This window comes from Carassius auratus, unplaced genomic scaffold, assembly GCF_003368295.1.
Source record: "Carassius auratus strain Wakin unplaced genomic scaffold, ASM336829v1 scaf_tig00035917, whole genome shotgun sequence".
NCBI lineage: Eukaryota > Metazoa > Chordata > Actinopteri > Cypriniformes > Cyprinidae > Carassius > Carassius auratus.
The window spans coordinates 48,424-71,837 of NW_020526274.1; the positions used below are offsets into that span (position 1 = coordinate 48,424).

Sequence of the window (23,414 nt, forward strand, 5' to 3'; positions counted from 1 at the left end):
GAATGAATAGACTATCTGTCCTGTCACTGTGTCCCGCAGCCCTGCAAAGCGCATGATATAAAACAGTTATCTGATGAAATGATTAGTAACTACATTTCTATTGCATTTAATGTTGAAGAACTTTTATGTTGTTTCTATTTTAATGTACTTTAAAGTTTAAATCACATTAAAAGCTTAATTTGTACATTGTGAATGAATGATGATGCTTTTATATATCGTCACCGTCACTCACAGCCGCTCGCACGTGTTGAGTGCGCATGAGCCGCACGCAGCCCAACATTGAATCGGTTAACCGACCATCGATAGCCTTAATCGATTGCATCTCTTATCGACAATTAATCGATCATCGATTAATCGTTGACATCCCTACTCTAGAGAGCCTTTTTTTTTTTTGTCTTTCTGCTCATCATTTTGAAACACATGATCAAGTGTCAAAGGTCAGAAGCATGTTGAAGTGAAGTTTGAATTTTTGGAGGGCTTTAAATTTTGTTTCTACTTTCAGTAATATAGCATACATTTGATATAGTGTCTGTTACTTGCAACCAGCTGTTAATGGTACTATAAGGATGAACTAAAACAGCTTACGGTAATCAAGTTTGTAGGTAATGCTTTTAAATAAAAAATAATACAATATTATTGCAATAAAAAAAACTTTTTCCATTTGAATATATTTTAAAATGTAATTTATTCTTGCAAAGGCAAGGATGAATTTTCAGCTGCCATTACTCCACATGATCTTCGAAGTTGTTAAGATTTGGTGCTCAAGAAATAATGATTATTATGCTCTAGGTTAGCCTGCTGGAAAACGTAATATTGGTAACAAAACAGCCGCCCATATATCTGGATTTTTGATCCATGGGAATTTTTTATTTTGTTATAAAGACATATTTGAAGTGTTTTATTGGCTGAACTGTTTCAGTCATGTGACATCCAATATTGCATCTCTGCAGAATAAGATCCATTGCAGATCCACGAGTCAAGCTGTGAGACTCTTTGGCCTTAAGGAGATAGTTTACTGCAGCTGGTGCTATTCGAGGTCATACGGTCAAATAAAGTAACTGAGCACTTCCTTTTTGAACCATGTAAACCTCAGTAGGTAATCTCTGTAGCTCATGCAAATTCTGTGGTTGCTGTTTATCTGATAAGCTCACCTCAAATAGCTCGATGTGGTTACTATGCGATGCAAATGGCCTACCGGCTAGATTTGCATGCTTTCTAAGAGCAGCCATGTCACTTCCGTGTCTGCAGTGATTCAAAACCTGCGCTGACCGTAAAGTCAGTGTAATGTACAGAAGAGGGAGCGCACTGGAAGTGGGTGCTGCTTATTGTGTGCTCACGCTACTCAAAGCAGGAAATGCGTTATTAAAATGGAGCCGCATTTGCCATTTGACCCCAGTTTTTTTTTTTTTAAGCAAATCTCTCTGCTTCTGTCGCTCCTCCTCTTCCCAGAATCATCGCCTCGGCTAACTACACTGAATTGATAAAAGACAAGTGCTCTTGTTTTATATGTACACTTAGAGATTGACTGATTGACTGATGGTGATTTGTAGCGGGGGAGGGGGTTTGGCCTGTCACTATGGCAAAAACACAGTTTTTCGGTTCTGTCCGCCCATGTGGTGCTCACAGTGCACGTGTTGCCTCCCCCCACATAGCCCCACAGTTTCAGGCCGGTCTCTGAATGAGACTTCTGCAGGACTTGAGGGACAGTTGTAGCCTAGATTAGAGTGACTTTTCTGGCTCGCGCACTCAAATGCTGCCAGCGTCTCTGGTGTTATACATGCCACTCGTGCTGGGCTGTAGCCCGAGGTGCCGCCATATCCTACATCCCAAACTGCTCCCCTATTTCCACTGTTCTTGGAGTAATTATTGGGCCTGAGAATTGGGAAGTGGTTTTGGCATGCTGTTCAGCCCAGATTCTGTGAGTTTTCCCCGATTAATGTCACTCAGAATGGTTATTGTTAGAGGACGAACAATGTTGAACTAGAATGTACTGCTGTCAGAGTTTTGAAATCTGAACATTGACTTAACTAAGTTGCTGAACTACGAATGAAAATTCATATATTAACAAATATATTTTTATTCATAATATATTATGTGTACTACTAGGGATTTAACAAACATAACAGTTCGGCACATATCAGTTTTGACGTCATTGTTTGATATAGTTTTGGTACAGCAGGTGGAAAAACTGAACTTAAATTATTATTATTATTATTTATTAAACAGTGGGTTACTAAACAAATTGCTTAACATTTCTTAATATTATCAATGTTGAAAACACTTGTGCTGTGGAACACATATTTTTGTGGAAACTATGATGCATACTTTTTAGGATTCTTTGACTCATTCTCAAGACTGAGTCATAGTTTTGCAACTTAACATTGTTAGTCTTCCCATTCCTTGACCTCTGACATTAACCATTTTTGGTTCTGGTTTAAGACTAGGGTTTAGAAATTGCTTGATTTTTTTTTTAATTCTTGTATGGTTGACTGAAAACACTTATGGTGCTGTGTGAGTGTAATTCACCATTTACCGTCATTGGGGTGAGTACATTTACAAAATTGATAAGTCAACTGATAAGTCATGTATCTGTTTACATTTACATTGTTTTTTGCTCTGTCATAGCTGTACTTTTCCCCATAAAAAGTACAAACATACTCTTTCGCTCCCTAGATCTGCTCCCTAGATCTGCTCCAACTGAGCTGCTCGTCCAGTTGACAGGTCCTGCCTTTGGTTTTGTAAGGAAACTGATGCTGAAGTGTGACTCCAGACCTGGAGACCTATAATAGCTGCCCCTTTATTTCTAGGTAGTTTAAAAAAAATAGCATAGAGAAACATTTGAGGAAACATTACTGGACAAGGAAGGAGGGCTTGCTGTTCAGAGTAGCTAAACAACTGATTTAAGAGGAGCGGCTGTCTGTCCTCATACTCGAAGCAGAAGGAGAGAGGGAGCGAGAGGATGGAGATAACAGCAGCCCGGCTGCTGGAAGGGTGGAGTGTATGTTGGGGGGTGTTGTAATCTTGTGACAGGGTCACGAGAAATAAATCAGACGCTTTAAATTATTCTATTTCTTTTCCTTGGCTCGTCTGGGAAGGGTTTGGAGGAGGAACCGCTTGCTTCATGAATGAATGAGTGTGTTTAGAGCTCAGCTGGAGGAAACGCCATGTTTAATTTGATGTGAATGAAAACAGCACTGTGAGAGACAGGAGTACAGGCCATTCTGTGTCATACTGGCCTGAGGTCACAACTAAAATCGACACAATTTAAGTCAACCATTATTCTGTGACAAAAAATATCTATACCTGTCATCCATATATCGTTCTATCTTTCTATCCATCGTTCTATATATAGGTCTTTGTATCTCTGTTGTTCTATCTATCGTTCTATCATTCTGTCTGTCTCTCTAACTGATCTATCTATCTGTTGTTCTACCATTGTTTTTGTTGTTCTTCCTGTCGTCCTTTCTGTCTGTCTATCCATTGTTCTATCATTCTGTCATTCTACTGTTCTATTTATTCCTTCCATCCATGCATCTATATATTGTACTATTGTTCTATTATTCTATCTGTCGTTCCACCTATCTGTTGTTCTATCATTAAAAAGCATAAGACACGTGCTTGCACATTTCAAAATCGAAACCCGTTGCAGGTGTTTTTATATTACTGTATTTCTTAAGGAAACCGACTGTAAGCAGACTGACTCTGAAGCAATCGCAAATTTTTGCACAGTTTATGGAGATAAATGCTATGGCCCCGCTAAAAAAAAGCCTAGCGATGCCCATGCTTCTTGTGACATCTCGGAGAACCAGGACAAATATTTAAATCGATCACTCAGGCATTTAAGAGGCACCGAATGAGGCACTGAAATCTGCGTTCTGATTCGGTTTGGTGTAAACTGATTCCATAGGTTTTGGGACCCAACCCTAGTCTCCATCTGTCTAGCTATCGTTCTATCGTTGTCTCTGTTCTGTCTATCTTTTTTTCAGTGGTATGTTTTGTTCTTTCTGTCATTCTGTAACATTCTATATATCATCTATTCTCTTTCATCATGTGTCGTTCTATATATTCTATATCTCATATATTCTCTTTCATCATGTATCGTTCTATGTCTATCAATTTTCCTATCATTCTGTCTGTCATTCTATCATTCTATTTATTAATTCCATCAATCCATCTATTTATCTATTGTTCTATTATTCTATCTGTCATTCCGTCCATATTTATTTGTCTGTCTATCTACCTATCATTCTATTGTTCTGTCATTCTATCTACTGTCGTTCTACCATTCCATTCTATTCATTCCTTCCATCTGTCAGTTCATCCATCATTCATTCTGTTGTTTGTCTATAGTACTTTATCATTCTGTCATCTGTCTGTCTGTTTATTCATCTATCCAATCTATTCAGGCAGGTAGTCAGCTGACTGACCAAGAGAAATGTGATGTGCCAAAGTTCATGTTGTACTGCAGCAGGTGTTTTTTAGATTCTTCCTACTGTAACCACTCATTCACACGAGATCCAGCAGCGAGAGATGCTGATGCGTGTAGTATTTCTGTGATGGAAAGAAACTGGATGCACTAAAACAAACAAAGGGGAGTTTCTACTGCAACCAAGTGAATGTCACTTTGAACTTTGAATGCAGATTGTTTTTTCTTCAAAGCACTGCAAATATTTGTTATCAAACTTTCACTCTTTATAATCATAGTTCATAAAGGTGTAGAAGAGTTTAAGATTTCCCACTTCATTGAAAGCATTGTGACATCATCTGTTTCGGTTAAAGGTGTGCACAGAGTGAAGAGTGGCCTTCGATTTTCATTGTGTATTAAAATTTAATTTTTCTTGAGATTTAATGACGATGTCAGTAATGGAATGTGACTGAATGAGACCATTATAGCAGCTTTAGACTTTTGATCGCAGACTTTGGTGCTTTGGCAGATCTTAGCTTGAGATGTAGATGAGATCTGGAGTCGTTTAATCAGGTTACAGATCTTAGAAGCAGAACCCTTCTGCAAAAATCTCCATTTAATCTACTGTATAGAGAAACAAGTTTGGATTTATTTTTTGGGGTTTGGGTCTTTTGGGTTTGCTGGACAGGGCTGAAACGCTCAGAGATGAGAATGAGTCACATGCTCATTAGATACTTTCAAGAGCTACAACAAATCTATTCGGCATCAGACATTTCTAGAAAATTCCCTGCTACCTGAAATGAATCATAAGCCATTAGAGCTCAATCTCATCTATCTCTTCCCCAAAAAGGCTTGCGGTTTGTTTTGATGGACATCCTATAATAAGCCAAGAGTCTCTTGGCATTAATGTATCCCTATATTTGGATAAGATGGTTTTTTTTTTGTGATCGGGAAAATCCCCTTTTCACATGCTTTCCGCGTTTAGGACATTTCCTGGTTGTGCGGGCAACAAAGCCATCTTTTCTGCTTTTGTGCAAAGATGCAGTAAGAAACATTGTGGCATGTTGCTCAGCTGCAAGATTAGCCGCAACAATTAGACCTGATGCATGTTTTGCGGGTTGCATGTAAGTTTTGATTGATCCATAGATGCTGTAATTTGATGCAGTTGGATTTGCTGTTTGACCTGTTTGATATGAAGCACATTGACTCTCCAGGGATCCAGTCCTGTCATAAGATAATCAGCACTGACCCATTAAAAACCAGCTTGGGTTGAACTCTTCATTTTGCTTTTAAGAAGCATTGTGCACCTTTATCATTTCTCTTGGTTAAACCTCGGGTGTTGCCACTTCAGTTGTCTAATACATCGCTTCTTACTGTATTTCCATTTTGGAGCTGCTACACAATCAGCGTGTTTAACGGGTATCTCCCTTAGCATGAATCCACTGAGAGTAAAGAGAAAAATAACATTATTTTGGCTTCTCCTAAAAGATCAATTACCTGATTTCTGTAGTTTGTGTTTGGTACTTATAATATCTGCAGAGAGACAGTTGAATGACAGCATCCAGTGGTTTTCTAAAAAGATTTTAAATATTGTTTGTGGTAACATCCCTAATTGATATAAAAAAAAGAAATTCCAACTAAAAAGCAACATATCAGACCAAGAAAATATTAGCTTGTAAAAGGTTGACCCAGTGCATTAAATGCAGCCTTTTTTGTTGAAAGAGAATGTTTATTGCTCTTTTATAAGATAAAGTGCTCCATTAAGAGGTTATGAACAAGAATATTATAAACCACTTTGCACATGACCAGCAATGTCTTTTAAGAAGCAAAATATAACATTTGTGCCATGTAAAAAGCAAATGAGTGTGATGCAAATGGGAAAATGTTAACGGAACATTTCATACTTTAGTTAGGTGGTTGAAGTTGCAAAATTTTGTGGTTAGTCACAAATTCAGATGGGGAATTGTTTGGGAAACCTGTTAGCAGTGGTGCTTGGTATTGCCTGGTGGACAATAAAAGTGGCAGAAAAATCTAGGTGGTTTTGTGCTGCACGTAGCATTAAAATCTCTAAAAGCAGTTTAAACTGCAGCAGCACATTTACATTCCTCAGAGCCTCAGCGTTTTTCCAAAAACTGAGTAGGATTTGGCTTTATTTGTACAGATATGTTCGTGGCCCTTCGCTGATCGGTTCACTTCCTGCAGTCACAGAGGGGATGAAGGACTCCTCTCATTCTGAAAAAATGGCCTTCCTTTGAAATCCTCACGCAGCTGAACTGGGAGTGTTATGTAACAAGAGGGAAGGAGAAAGAGCTTTTAATTGTGTGTAAAACAGAGGGACTGTTTTGTTTGAGGGGTTTACAGTTCGACAGAAAACTGCATCTTTAAAAATTTGTCATGGTCTCTCGATAGGTTTGTTCTGTTGCTGGAGGTGTTGCGCTTTAGAAAATCTCTGTGGTTTCCCACCAAAACCTACGCAAAGGTTTCACCTCCTTCTGCTGTGGCTACAGTTTAATAGAAGCCACTTTACACACCATGGAAGCGCCATTTTGCCCCTAAATAACCTTTCAGAGAACAGTTCTTACCATTTTTTTCTTAGTGTGAAGAACATTTTTAAAATGTAAACAACCATTTTGTTTTTGCTGGAAATTAAATTTTATAGAATGAATAGGTTCCTTTGGACATTGAAAGTTCTTCATGGAACCGTAGATGCCAATAAAGAGTTAAGATTGTAACATTCAACTTGACATTTAAAATGTACTCTGTCTACTTTCACTATGTTCTGATCATAGTGCTCTTTTAAGGGATTCATGCTATTTTAAAGGACTTAACCATTGAATACCCTGTTTCATTTCAAATGTGAGTGTGATTTTATGTTAGCTTTAATCTGTGTTTCAATATGAGGGTCTGTGTGGGTGTGGGTGTGATTTTGTGACATATCAGGACAAAACTCTGTATAATGACATGGGTATGACACAAGTATTACAAGGAGAGGGTGACTTATGAGGACATAACCCATGTCCCCATTTTTCAAAACGCTTCTAAATCATACAGAATGAGTGGGGTTTTTTTTTTTTTTTTGAGAAAGTAAAAATGCACAAAGTTTCCGGTTAGGGTTAGGTGTCAGGTTGGTGTAGGGCCATAGAATATACAGTTTGTACAGTATAAAAACCATTACGCCTATGGGATGAACCCACGTTTCACAAAAACAAACGTGTGTATGTGTACGCGCAAGTTCACATGTGTGACAGATCATATGAGCCCTTTTGAAGTTCAGACTCTGAACCTCATTTAGATTTATTTATTTTTTATATATAAATGCATTGAATTAATGTAACCCAGGAGTTTCCCAATGTTGATTGTCAGTTGAAACTTTTAGATGTAAGTTTCTTTTTTTTTTTTTTTTTGTAAATGTCAGTTCAGTAAAATTGTTTTTATTTAAAAATGACATTGCACATTACATTACCAAAATGCATGCTTTAAACACACAGCGCATACAGAGATAGAGATTCTGAGAAGAAGTGTTTACTGTGAATTGAACCACTGTTAATTATATTGGGATTTTTATTTCATTTTGATTAATTGTGCAGTTCCTTCATGAATCCCCACGGGTTTGCAAACTGCCATTTGGGTAATGCTGATGTAACCAAAAGGAGCATAAAACTAACCAAAAAGTGTGCTGCTTACAATTACGAGTAAAATAAATGCCATAGAATTTTTTTTTTTTTTTTTTTTTTTTTTTTGACTGGCAGCTAACACAGGCACGTATTTGCTCTCATTAATTAGAAGAGGTTCTTTTCTCTCAAAAGAACAATTTAGTTTTGTTGTTTAATTAAATAATTTCAAGTGTCCTGATTTGCTCCCACATTGTGACCAAGCCCAACAGATGATCATGAATGAAGGGTGCTGTACAAATGATCAGATTTTGAAGGTAAACCTGACCTCTGACCCTTACCTCTGTTCTAGGCACGGGTGAGAGCGGCAAGAGTACGTTCATCAAACAGATGCGTATCATCCATGGCACCGGGTACACAGAAGAAGACAAACGTGGTTTCACCAAGCTAGTGTACCAGAATATCTTCACCTCCATGCAGTCGATGATCCGCGCCACAGAGAACCTGAAAATCGGCTTCAAGTATGAGCAGAACAAGGTAAAAAACCTTAATGTTGACTGTTGAAGTTAGGAACTGATGAAAACATGTCTAGGTCATGTTTCACACCTAAATCAAAAGACGTGTATTTCTGCTCCACTAGTAGGCTCTATTGCAAAAAAACTTACCAGAAACAATTTAGCTCATCATCTTTAAATTAATAGTTCACCCAAAAATGAAATGTACTCACCCTCAGCCCATCCAAGATTTCCAAGTTTGTTTTTTGTATGAACAGATTTGGAGAAATTTAGCTGCATATCACTTGCTCACCAATGTATGCTCTGCTGTGAATGGGTGCCATCAGAATGAGAGACCAACATCTGACAAAAACATAAAAATCCACTCCAGTGCATTAATGCCTTGTGAAGCAAAAAGCTGTGTTTCTAAGAAGTAAATACATCATTAAGCAACTCAAGTTTATCTCGTCTGAATCAGGTTGCTCAAATCAAGACTCATTTATAAGCTAAACAAATATGTAGATGGATTTTGACATGGGAGGACAACATGGGGTGGATTTTTTTCCCTGGAGGAAGCATCATTCTGGATTATGGCTGGAAGAAACCGTTTGAAGTTCAAGTCTTAAAGATGGATTTGTTTCTTACAAACATGCAGTTTTGGCTTCACATGATGTTAACTGATGGACTGGAGTGCTGTGGATGACTTGTGATTTATTGTTATGTAGGGCTGGGTATTGTTCAAAATCTTTCGATCCGGTGCCAATTTCGATAACTCAGTTTCGATACCGGTTCCTAACGATACTTTTTTCGATACCATATGTTTTAAAATCCATTTCAACATCAACACAAATACATGAAACACAAAACTTTTTATGTTTCACCTTAATTAAAACAAATTCTGGTAACACTTCACAATCAGGATAACATTATTAATACAACTGGTTGTGCTTTTTGGATAGGGGTGCGCCATTCAGGGGCGGACTAGGACCAAAAAGTGGCCCTGGACTTTCTGGCCCACAGCAGCCCACCACATCATAACGCAAATGCTCCTGTTTTGATGTCATTTATTAATTTAATATTTAAGTAAACAGTTTTGGGATTTTAACCAATATGGCAACTGATCCTCCTTAAAAAAAAAATAAAAAAAAAGGAAAGCAGCTGTTCATTTAGCGACTCCAAGTGAGCGATACATGCTCATCAAGACACAAACATTATTCTAGAACTCACACTTTGCATTCAGTTATTAGATCCATACAAATCATGCATGAAATTGAAGTTTATAAACTCAAACGATAGCTTTATGTGCTTTACAGATGAACTTGAAGTCTTTATTCATTCGAGATATTCAATAACAGATAATCTTTGGCTCGGTAATACAAGTTCATGATCCGATTAGTGAACCGATGATTCTTTTGAGTCAATCTTTTGAAATAATAATTTATTTTGTTTAACGAAACCAGCGTGGAAACCAGTATTTCACAAACTGGATAGATCTGAGGTGCAGGGCTCGCAAAATCGCTAGCCCCACATCCCGAGGCTATTGTGTTTTCCAGTCCGAATGGCTATCGTGAATAGTGATGTAAAATTCCTAACTTGATTCGCGTTGTTCACTCGTTTCTAAATATTGCTGATTCAAGCGTTTTAAACAATTCACGCACGTTCTGAGCTTGCGCTCACTCATTCAAAGCATGCACTATGAGCAGCATTTAAGACAATGCACGTACAGAGAATGAATTAATCTTTCGCGTTTCGTAGCTTCTGAATGAACACATACACACGATTGTATAAAAATAATTGTCTCTGCAAGTATTCTCGTAAACACAGTCGGTTATGTTTTACGTGAACGTATACAGAGGCCTGCTGCTCAGAGAAATTCGCTGATAAATCTGTCTCTCTCTCTCTCTCTCTCTGTTTTTTAGACAACGTGATAGGGGGCGTGTTTCAAGAAACGCAATGGAGTAGACCAAACTAAACAGGGAGGGAGGGCAAGCCGGCTTTGGTTGCAATACTCTTATCGCATATGTTGCACTTTGCTGACTCGGCATCCACTTATAAAGTGTAGCCACACTTTAGACCTTTTTGACATTGTAAAACGGAAACGTTTTGAGAAAAAACAGCTACACAGTGTTGTGTAACTACGAGTATCTTAAAAAATCCTCCCCGTCAAGTCACGTGGTGGTCGACAGCCATTCACGGCGAATTTAGGTCCTTACATGCACATATGCTACAAGCTCACACAGACCCAGCCGCTTGGCAAAAAAAAGAAATTTGGCACCGAAAGATAAATAATTTTTCGATACTCATAGTATCGAAGTTTTTCGTTCGATACCATAAAGGCATCGAAGTTCGGTACCCAGCCCTAGTTATGTTTTAGCAGCTGTTTGGACTCTCATTCTGACGGCACCCATTCACTGATCATTGATAAGCAAGTGTGTGTTATGCAAAATTTCTCCAAGTCTGCTCCATGAAAAAACAAACTCATCTACATCTTTAAAAAGATTTAGATTCAAATTATGTCTAGATTTTAGCTGATGTAACTGGTTGTCGTTGCTTCTAACCAACCATTTTAACCATGGATTAGTTTTCACCATTCATATGCTTTGGTGGGGCAAATGAAAAAAGTGCATATATTTCACGTGGTCCTCACTATTAATAAGATGTCATGCATAATAGAAGCTCCATAATTATAGAAGGGCCAGAGCATGTTGAAAATAGGTGCACATCTGCACTGCTGTAGATTCTCAATATTCTTTATTGCTTTTACATTAAAGCTGCGGTAGGTAACTTTTGACACTCTAGCGGTTAATAAACAGAACTGCTTGCGTATTGTGGAAGAACATTGTAGCCGGAACTACTACTCTCTGTTTATGTCTATGAAGAATCACAAAGGTACTGGGTTATACTGCTGCAACGGCGCGTCAACGTATTTTTGTAGTCAACGTAATCGATGACGTTGACGCGTCGTTGCAGCATGAAATGCGTGAAATGCATCGACGCGTCACACAGTTTGTTTACATCTCGAGTAATGGCATACTGGGAATGGAGAAAGTTGCATTCTATCACAAAAACAGAGACCACGGTTATCAAAAGTATGGGAATACTTTAAACAGAGGACAAATAAAATGGCCTTTTGTTCCCTTTGCAAAACCGATATGGTGTACCACAGCAGCACAACTGCGATGCGCGAGCATCTCAGAGGAAAACATCTTGGCGCTCTCCGGTGTTACGGTTTAACTGGTTACCGTGTGATCTGGTGACCAACTTCCTGGTTCAGGTCTGATATTCTTGCGCTTGCGGCATTCTGAAAAGTTGAGATGTTTTTAATTCGATGCGGTGCGGACGCGCCTGGAAAAAATAAGCACACGTTGCACCTCGGGCGCGTCGCTTCCATTATGAGCGCGCTTATCGCATGCCTACATTGGAAATAACGAACTCGAGCGCGCAAAAGACGCGATGTGTGAACTGTCCCCTGATCTATAATATAGAACGTGTGTTTTTTATATATATATATATATATATATATATATATATATATATATATATAGATCAGTGGAACTGCCCCTTAAAAGACAGCGCGCCGCGAGACAACAGTCACAAACCACCGAGCCACCCCGAATCAGCTCCAGATCTCTGGAAACCATGCTAAACCATAGCAGAACCCTGACTACATTTTATGGTTTGTGATGTTAAAGAACATTTCATGACGTCTCAGACAACTGTAAATTTATGGCTACTGTGGTTTAATTATAAACGCTATCATAAGCTCATATTTACCATAGTAAAATAATTTTATTTGCCTCTTTATTATTTTATACTGTAAAAACTTCAAAAATGAATAAAGGTTGAAATATTATATTAGAAGTTGTACTCATATTTTTTTTGTAAAGTTATCGAAAGGATTCATTAGCTAAAAAAAAAAAGAACATTAGAATAATTATTTATTGTAATAAAAATAATCATTAGATTAGTCGACTAATCGAAAAAATAACTGGTCCGTAACTGCAAATGGCAATAGGAGCTTGATTTTTTTTTTTTTTCACAGATTATCTGTCTCATATTCTACTGTCAGGACATAATGACAGGTTTAACAAATGTAAAAAATATATTTTTACAAAGTTACCTACTGCAGCTTTAAACTGTTCATTTGCTCTGCGATGCAGGCAAACGCCATGCTGGTGAAGGAGGTGGACATTGAGAAAGTGTCGTCATTCGACCAGCCCTACATTAGTGCCATTAAGATGCTGTGGACAGATCCAGGCATTCAAGAGGCCTACGACAGACGCCGAGAGTACCAGCTGTCAGACTCCACAAAATAGTGAGTATATCTGTCATCATCTTTGTATTGAGTATAGTGTGATTATTTATAAATAACAATTATATATGCACACTGTTGTGTATCCTCACAATCTACATGACTCTAAAACGACCCTGTTAAATTTCCAAAAATGTGTTCCTGGTGATATTGTGAATGATTAAATGGTGCATGGTTTTTTCATTGTAAAATATTCATACATCTGGAATTTTGTCATTGTTTGCTTATCCTCATCCCATTCCAAACCCGTGTGACTATATTTTTTACTTGGAACACTACAGGGGATTTTTCCCCCCCCATGTAATTACAGTGAATTAGAACTGAGGCTTTCCGGCTTGCAGAAGTTTGATTTGACTCACGTGCTCTAGACTGAAATGTGAGACTTTAATAACTGATTCTTTAAAAAAAAAAAAAACTTTCAAAAGGTTCGTTTGAATTCTGAATCCCACATTGCTATTTCTCATGACCTCTGAACGAGAACAACTTTCACTGAATAATTCACACAATGCTATCATGTGACAGATTTACAATATCGCACATGAGTCATATAGACTACTTTTATGATGCATTTTGTGTCCTGTATAGAGCTTGAAAATTCGCGCTCCTATTCTTTGTAAATGAAAAAACAATTCCTAAGAAATTCTCCTGAATATGAAATGATAGGTCGAGTAAACGACTTTGTTATTTTGGGATAAACTATTACTTTCATGCTAACTGATATCCAAGATGTTATTTTATCTGGAAAAGGGAGAAAATCAATATCTGTTCATCTTGTGCAACACATACAAATTAATTAATGTCTCAAAGACTGTGTTTTAGTGTTTCGTGGCTCTTTTTCTGAATGGGTTGGTGTCCATGTGTCTCTGGTGATCCAATTGAAGAGTTTGGCGGCAGTCAGTCTTGTCCTATTTCTTTTACTGGCCCGATAAAATATAGAGGCAGTGTGTATTTCACCACATTAATACACACAGATGTATGAAGCCTGGAGTCTGTTCAAGAATCATTGGCATCATGTGTATCACACCCCCTGCTGGTTTTCTGTGGTAAAACAGGTCACATCAGTGCAGTAGGAATATCTGGGTGACAAATACATTTTAGAGATTTTACACACATTAGAGATCATAATCATTTAACAACTTGACTCTTTATTTATATAAATGTATAGTTAATCTGCCGTGACAGAATACAGAATTTGACTAAATATCTTGCTTCAAAATGCAAATGTATTGAAATGAATCAGTGAATTTTCATGAACCATTTTCAATCAAATCAATCAGACTTTTCCAGCACTACATATGAGAAGATGGGATGTTCTACAAAAAGATATTTTCTGTAAATAAATATTCTCTTGAATATATTGTAGTTTAATTGGTTAAAAAAACAAATATATTGTAGTTTCATTGGTAAAATGAAGGTCAGGGGTGTATATGGCCACAATATCTTTTAAAGTATTAATTTTGTAATATATATTATTTTATTTGTGTGTATGCAAGAAAGTAAAAATAATAAAGACTAACATTAATTTCTTTATTCTTTTATCTTTTTTTTCTAGGGATATTTTAAATTTTCCAGGGTTTAATTGCATGATAATAATGTCACAATGCTATAAAATCTTAATCATTGTAAAAACACCTTAATATTCTTTATGCAGAATATAATTTCTAGAAATTATAATATAATGTTTATAGTATTTATAGTTTAGAAAAACTATAATGTTTTTCAGAAACATTAGATCGTATGCATTGTACATTCTGAATGCAAGATAAGTCTACCATAGTTCGACCAGACACACAAAACATTTGTCTTCCCTATTTAGCCATTGTGTTTTTTTTTTTTAGATTGTCTCACAAGACAGCATAATGAGTATCCTCTGAGATCTGCTGACAGGGGACGACGTCTGACTCTCGAGGGTTCTGCTGGAAACATCCTTTACTGAACCACCCGCTTGTGATAAAAAGGGGTTAATGATGTTTTTATCTCTGTCTCCTTGTCTTTCTGTAGCTATCTAACTGATCTGGATCGTATCGCCGAGTCCTCCTACCTTCCCACCCAGCAGGATGTTCTGAGGGTTCGAATCCCGACCACAGGGATTATTGAATACCCGTTCGACCTTCAAAGCATCATTTTCAGGTAGAGGACACAGAACAATTATTCGTCAGCTTTCGTTTGAAATTGAGGAACTTAGCACTGAATGTAGGTTAGCATTGAAAATACATCCATGGAGGAGAGTTATTAATATTTTCTGAGTCGAGCTGAAGATGACTTTCTAGTGTGTGACCTACAAAGATACAGCCCACTTCACACCCCACATCAGTCAAAGTTGTCTATACTGCACTTCTGCAGATTTTTTTTTTTTGTCTTTATTGTGCCATCAAATTTTCTTTTAAAAGAGGAGCACTGTCATGAGCAGAAGCACACAGTTAAATGGGTATTATGTACACTAATGTTCAAAAAGTTTGGGGTTGTTAAAGCATTTTAATGCTTTTGAAAGAAATGCAGTGTAGGTCTGTCAAAATAACTGAAAAACTAAAAACAAGCCTTTTGGCTTCTCTCCTGAGGACACAAGAGGGCGCATCGTGCAAAATATGTACGTTTCTTCAAAGCATAATAAAAAAAAAAAGTTTTCAAATTCTTTGGGGGGGAAAAAGTACGTAATGTTTAAAATAATGCTTATAAACCATATGTTATTAATAAAGTTGCTGAAATAATTAGAAAGAAAAACTGCACCATGCATGTAGTTGGTATAGTTTAATACAAAAGACCGAAAACCAATCAAAAACAGTAGGCTACTTTCTTCATTGAAAACATGGAATGGGGAAAAACCGTGAATTTTGTTGAGACTTTAAAGTTTAACTTGCAGTAATTTTACATGGCTTTCTAAACATGCAAGATGCGAGTGCAACGCTGATAGATGTCCTTCTACAAAATGTGATAAATATGCATTCTGTGTGAACGGTTTGGTTTCATTTTTGACGTAAACATCATCATCTTCACACTGATGCTCTCGTTTTCAACAATATATTAAATGAACAAAGTAGCAGTGCCACAACTAGGGAATAATATTTTATATTTAATTTTTTTTTTTTTACTGCCCTCATGCAGTTTCCCAAAGACTTGCACTCAATGTGTGGCGGCACTTCCCCTGGGGGAAATGGGTACGTGGCTAAACATTTAAAACATGATTATGGAGAGACGCTAATGAGATTTACATAGTTTTTTTTTTTTTTTTGAGCGTTATGAAAACACACAAGATTATTTCTGGTAATCATTCTATATAAATGATTACCATCAGCTCGGTGTTTGTTAATCTGTGTTAAACTGTCTTAAACCTAGGGCTGGGTTTAGATTCAATTTTTTTAATATAATTGTTTTTATTACATTCAGTGAATATAGTTTTTATACAGATTAGGGCTGGGTATTGATTCAGATGTTCCAGATCGTTTCGATTTCGATTCACAAGCTCTCAAATCGATTCGATTTTTAGATTCTCGATTTTCTATACTCAATTCTTACGAAACCTAAAATGCTTCCATACCTCTGACTTTTTATTTGAAGGTGGCATCAACGTCGACAAAGCACCTGAAACCCTTTAAGCCAGTGTTTCTCAACCGTTTTTTTCCACCGGGCCGCATTATGGTCCAAGTACAAGTCTTGTGTGCCGCACGCATATAATTTACACATTACGTCACCAATACAAACCAACCTGATTTATAATATTATAGCCTAAATATTATGAAATCTATTGGATTCAATTCATTGAAATAAATAATTCTACTCCCCATAAATAAAACACCTGATTCTGACTCGATGTAGTAACAGCCCAATGAAGTTACGATTACAAAACCTGTGTCTTACTTTCCTCATGAGCAATCCTGACGCAGACACGGGCAGCACTAGCGCGGACTTCCATTTATACTTCCGAAAGCGTACACTGATGGTCCGCTCTGCAACAAACATGTGAACAAACAATTGCCCAGAATCATTGCACATCACTGTCTTTATATTCTTTATTTATGGATTGCACAGGTTCGATTGGCAATGGGCTTCTTCACACTGCCTGAACATGTGCAATTGTGCTTTTGAAGACTACTGAACACGCACGGTCATCTACTCAGACCCTCGGCACACACTCTCCGATGGCGATTTTTAAATCACGGCTACCTAGCGGTCCATAGCGGACTTGCGGACGCAGAAAGTATAAGAGGCTTTAAGATGCAGTCTGTAAAACGCGCACGGGAGCATGACTTGACAAGCGACATAACAGAAAATGTGCGTTCACAAATGTAGCTTATGTTGATCCAAATATGGAAAGCACTTTCTCTCCAGAGAAAGTTTTGTCACATTTCTTTAATTTAGGATGATTGCTGCGTAGTATAAGGTGTTTCCATTTGCTTGAACTTCAAGTGAGATGCGGGGCAAACCGAAAATCCTCCTTCACTGCTGATATTGCGACTATTCTTTTTTTGTATGTGTTCAGTCGCCGGCATTCTCCACATTTATTTTTTTTCTGCCTTTAACCGAACTAACTGCTTTTGATGACTATTTGAATTGAATTGTCAAAGTGCGAGCTTGTATGTGTTCATAATGTTATGGAAGTCTGCTCATGTCTGAAAATAATTATGAAAAACAAAATAATTTCACATAAAAACATTAGGCTATAGCTTATATTTCTTTAGTAGCCTACATTTTTTTAAATTATAAAACAACGTTTTTTTGTGTGTGTGTTCATCAAATGGTGGGCCGCATTTGAATTCGTGACGGACCACGGGTTGAGAACCACTGCTTTAAGCACTGAATGAATGAATGACAGGTTCGTTGGTAACATCGCACAAGGCACATAAGAGGGTGAGATTTGTAATTAGTTTAAGGCTAATCTTATGTTCAATGTCTGCGGAAAGAAATATGGAAAAAATTTATTCATTGCCTTTGAGAATCGATTTTGAATCGACCACATTTAAAAAAATGATTAATCGAAAAATCTATTTTTTACTCAGCCCTAATATAAATGCTATTGAAATAAAAAAAAAAAAAGAACAGTAAACCTCAGTTTACACCGTTACACTGATTGGTAATCAGATAAGGCATAAAAACTATTTAATGTATCTTAATCAAATGAAAAACCCTTATTTTTTGGCACACACAGTGCTGCGCATCAGAGGTTTACGGTTAAAATAAAAATAAAACAAATGTGATTATTCCTTTTAAAAATAAAGAATTATTCTTATTTATTAGTAGTAGTAGCATTATCACATTGAGTCTTAAGACTGCTAAATATTAATCTTTTTTTTTTTTTTTTTTATTATTATTATACAGTTTCTTCACATTTAAATAAACTTATTTTGACGATTTGCCGTGAGGACTTTGCAGCCCCTGTGAATGTGATATGATGGTAGTTTTGTCAAATTAAACAATATAATGCTAATGAAGTGACTCTCAAAGCAGGTGGAGATGAAATGTGTGTATTCATATCATCATAGTGAGACGATAGAGGCTGAAAACACCGCGAGCGTCGTCCGCGCTTGTGTAGACAAAACCATTCATTCATTCTATGCGGAAATTATGGCGCCTTTACGCCTGATGTCAAATGCTTCCACAGATTTTTAGTATTACTATAGAATTTTACCTGAACATTGCAAATCACGCTTTGTTCTTGGTTCTAGTGAACCGTGTCTCCTAGGGCTCCATGATAAATCGCTTGAGATATTAAATGCGCATCTTGTAAGTAAAGCCGGTTCTGTAATCAGTGGTAAATCTCTACATGTGCTTGATTTCACATGGAGCAGCATTAACTACAGAGGGCCGTTGTTCACTGACAAGCTGCGCTAAATATGATCGTGGTTTGGCACAGCTTGTCAGAAATTTACCGCTGATTACAGAACCGGCTTTACTGACAAGATGAGCATTAAATATTGCAGGATTTCTGTTGTGACATTGCACAAGGGAAATAAGAGGGTGACATTTAGTGAAGAAGACTAATGAAAAGATTCACATTAATTAAATTTTCTTTTAAATGTTTGCATAAATATCGGAAAAGATTGATTTACGATATTGAATCGATGTCATTTAAAAAAAAAAAAACGATTAATTAAAAAATAGTTTTTTTTGCCCAGCCCTACTTAAACCCTCACGAATCTCACGTCTAGCTTCCTGAAAGAGTAAAAGTGAGCGTGCACGGCCTCTCTCGCTCTCTCTGTCTGTCCTCCTGCCAAAGTTCGCTAAGTGTGGAGTGAACGTGGAGACTTGTCCTACATTAAAGAGCGTGTGTATGTTCAGAAGTAGGTCACTTAGCCCCTGGCTGAAGGAAATGAGGACGCTTCTATCTGAAGGAGCTTTATTTTGGGCAGCCAATCCTAGAGGGCTTCATTTATCAAAGGCCCCTCTGTGAACTGCTGGCTCAGGACTGGAGCGCTGACTCCACTAGGGGGCAGTGTAGAGATCCTGAAATGAGTGCTGGATAAACAGCACATGTTTCTGAAATCTAGGGCTGCGAGTATGTTCGGAAAATAATGATAAAATACTGCTTCTACTCTTAATTCAGTATGCATGTTGTGTTTAGTGTGCAAATATTTCCACAATATTTATCTTTATTGACTCATTATGTGACAGATGTCTACATAAAAACATTTGCATAATACTTTCTGGTTCAAATAGCGACTAATATTGGTTCAAAATTAAATGCTTGCATACTGCATACTACATTGTATGCATATAACATCGTTTGAAATAATGTATATTGCCTACTATTTTGTAAGACGCATGTAAAACGGAAAAAGTATGCTTTATGCAATGGTTGGTAAATAGTAATATTAATAAATAGTAAATGGTAATTTTTTATTTTTTTGCGTCAAATTGCATTTCAAATGTATTATTCAGAATAGTATTCCTGGACTGGCTGGATTTAACATGTAATATATTAAGAGTTTATTTGCAAAAACCATTAAACTCCACTTTTAAAAAAATAACTGAGTGCCATGCACTCTTCTCCACATAAAGTGCGATCTAAACCCTAAACACGTTTTGTCAAAATAGCCAGTAGTGTCCACTTTCAAGGAATCGCGAGTTCACGTTTTACTGCCGAAGCTGAACAAGCGCCTTGTTTGTGAACAGAAGGTGATATGTCCATTTTAGCAAATCAACACACTTATAAATATATAAATGTATATGCATGTAAACATTTTCAAAATATATACTGAATGAGTGTGTATTTATATATGCATAATAAATATGCACACTATACATATATTATGTAAACAAAAACTTTTATTTTGTATATGATTCATTGCGATTAATCGTTTGACCGCACTGATAATAAATATATATATGATTTTATTTTAATAATACACAGAATGCATAAAATGGCCGATTTTCAGTTCCAAATGCCTGAATTATATGCTGTGTGCATTTACCGTATATTGCCTTTTTAAGATATGTAAAGTATACATTATGTAGTGGTAAACAAACAATACTATGTTGCTGTCACATGACCTCAGTATATTGTATTTCAATCCAAATAATTTTAATCCAAATATGCTTTAAAAGTTCTTAACTGGCACATAATAGTTTGTCAAATATGAGTTCAAGTGTTTGATATTGCTTCCATTGCATTCAGAACACTAGAAACTGTGAGGTCTTTGCATTATGGGACACAGTGCTTCATGCATACAGAAGATTTGCAAACTGTGCACAATATAAGCATGAATTATTAATGCATATAATGTCAGTAATTAATAATTCAAACGCTTGCTCTCTTTGTCTTTCAGGATGGTTGATGTAGGAGGTCAGAGGTCAGAACGCAGGAAGTGGATCCACTGTTTTGAGAATGTGACCTCCATCATGTTCCTGGTGGCTCTGAGCGAGTACGATCAGGTTCTGGTGGAATCGGACAACGAGGTGAGCGACTAATTTATTATAGATATGTTTATCTTTACACTGCACTCTATCCTTACACTATTTCACATACTCTTCTATGCAAAGCATCTTTTGTTATATAGCACCATTCATACACAATGATAAAAGAAAGTGCTTTAAAGGGGATTTTAAGATAATCATAAATACATAAGCAATAAAAAAATGGATAAAAGTTGGAAATAAAAAATGGATTAAAAAAAATGTAGAATAGGTAGAGTTTAGTTGGAATAGTAAACCGCATATAGCTGCTGCATGTAGACCAACAATGTAAACATTTCTACATCTTTCATAAATGCTATTTGTGGACTCAATGCTCTAAAAGCTTTTATATTATTGGTTGGTGAGTTTCACTGTGCATTTTGACAAAAATGGCGATCCACTCTCTGTGTCTGTGTTCAGAATCGTATGGAGGAGAGCAAAGCTCTGTTCAGGACGATAATCACATATCCATGGTTCCAAAACTCTTCTGTCATCCTCTTCCTCAACAAGAAGGACCTGCTGGAGGAGAAGATCTCCTACTCCCACCTGGTCGACTATTTCCCAGAGTTTGATGGTATATTGTTGTTTTTTTGGGTTTTTTTTTTTTTGTTTTTTTAACAGTGATTTTCTAAAATTGTGATTTTAGCTAGTCAAAGCTGTTCAGAAGGCTGGTTTTAGAGGGGTTTTGACTACTTTCTTAATTCCTTAGGAACAACCAGCTAAAACCAGCTTATTTTAGGCTGGTTTTAGCAGTTTGGGTTTTTTTTTTCCCAGCAGGATAGAATAATCATTATCAATCGTGATTATAATTTTAATCAAAATAATCGTGATTATCAGTTTAACCATTATCGTGCAGCCCTACCTTTGTGAGTAGAAAATACTTCTTTCAGAATCGTAAAAACCTTACAAGCCCCATTTTAAACACAAGTATGTCTTAACTGAGAAATTTCTCAATGAATTTACAAATGACATGTGATTCATGTTGGAGCTGGTTGGTTTGATTCGTGGGGAGCAAATTAAGGAAATATTAACTTTTTTGGGGTTTTTCAGTCTTAAGTCTTCTAAGCTTTTCTAAACTCCATTTGGGGAAGTCGTGGCCTAATGGTTAGAGCGTCGGACTCCCAATCGAAGGGTTGTGAGTTCGAGTCTCGGGCCGGACGGAATTGTGGGTGGTGGTAGTGCATGTACAGTTCTCTCTCCACCTTCAATACCATGACTTAGGTGCCCTTGAGCAAGGCATCGAACCCCCAACTGCTCCCCGGGCGCCGCAGTATAAATGGCTGCCCACTGCTCCGGGTGTGTGCTCACAGTGTGTGTGTGTGTGTGTTCACTGCTCTGTGTGTGTGCATTTCGGATGGGTTAAATGCAGAGCACAAATTCTGAGTATGGGTCACCATACTTGGCTGAATGTCACTTTCACTTCACTTCACTTCTTTACACATTGTTTTTTAGGGCCCCAAAGGGATGCCCAGGCTGCACGGGAGTTCATCCTAAAGATGTTTGTGGATCTGAACCCTGACAGCGACAAGATCATCTACTCGCATTTCACCTGCGCCACTGACACGGAGAACATCCGCTTCGTGTTTGCGGCGGTGAAAGACACCATCCTGCAGTTAAACCTGAAGGAATACAACCTGGTGTGAGAAGTGCAACGAGTCCGACACATGAATCAGCATAGAACAGGCACCCACAGAGCGTGTGCACACCTACGTCCACACACACACACATACACACACACATGCATCATGTACTATTTCAGAAACACAGATCTTTTGATTTCTCTTTCCCAGCTTCCAGAGTTTTTCTCTTTCTGTCCAGTGGAATTATTACGGACGTATCCTGCTCGTCATTTGTTTTTGATTTGTTTGCCAAAGTCTGTCCGCTCATCCCCGGCAGCTCTCGTCAAAGGCATCTTTCCCTTTTATCAAATTTGACCACCGATATAAAGTGGCTCGGATTTGACAAAGGGCGCGTTAGCCTCTGACTCACCACTCCAACGTTTCACGTATTTCATGGAAATGTTGTATTGGGCAGAGCTACTATGAGAATGACCTGTGATACGCTGGCCTGAAAAACTGGAAGTGACGATCCTTCCCCTTTCCATTAAAGGTCCTCACTCCAAACACGTCATCTGCTCCGAGCATTTTCTCGGGAATTCTGCCTGGATGGATGGAAAAATCTGGTTTACACAGCCCTGCAAAAAGACAAAATATTAATAAAAAAAAATCACAACATATTTACATACTTGTACATGGACACATGGACTAGTGCTGTGGTGCAGGAACTTCCGAAATGGATCCTTCTAGAATTCCGAGGATTCCAGCGGATTCTTAAATCCAGTGGGTTCCAGCGGGTTCCACTGATGGTGTGGAGAACCTTTCACTCGCAGAGATGATTCTCTCGACGAGCCTAGTCTTCAACTCGTATCGATGAATGTAAACTTCACGTGAGAGCATCGCAAATGCCAAAAAAGACGACAAAAAAAAAAAGATAATGAACGCAAATAGTATAAGAATGCCTATATAAGCAAAACGATACAACGCCACGCAAGGGAGTGATGAAACTAATTAAATCTGTGTATATTGCTGAGATGATCATTTTAAAAACTTTTTAATGATAAGTAACTATAGCTACTTCCACTGCTATCGAATATAGAGTGAATTATAACAGCAGTCGAATTATATATGGGTAAGAGACAACGTTAA

General features: G+C 37.4%; 1 protein-coding gene across 1 annotated transcript in view; it reads left to right on the top strand.

Moving 5' to 3' along the window:
• Positions 1-22,622, top strand: part of LOC113082387 (guanine nucleotide-binding protein subunit alpha-11-like) — a 40,543-nt gene extending 17,921 nt beyond the window's left edge. The window contains exons 2-7 of the mRNA XM_026254049.1: positions 8,369-8,553; positions 12,671-12,825; positions 14,824-14,952; positions 20,583-20,712; positions 21,130-21,283; positions 22,162-22,622. Coding sequence (XP_026109834.1) covers positions 8,369-8,553; positions 12,671-12,825; positions 14,824-14,952; positions 20,583-20,712; positions 21,130-21,283; positions 22,162-22,352 — 944 coding nt within the window. The 3' untranslated portion in view covers positions 22,353-22,622. The remainder of the gene's footprint in view (positions 1-8,368; positions 8,554-12,670; positions 12,826-14,823; positions 14,953-20,582; positions 20,713-21,129; positions 21,284-22,161) is intronic.
• Positions 22,623-23,414: the final 792 nt, after the last annotated feature.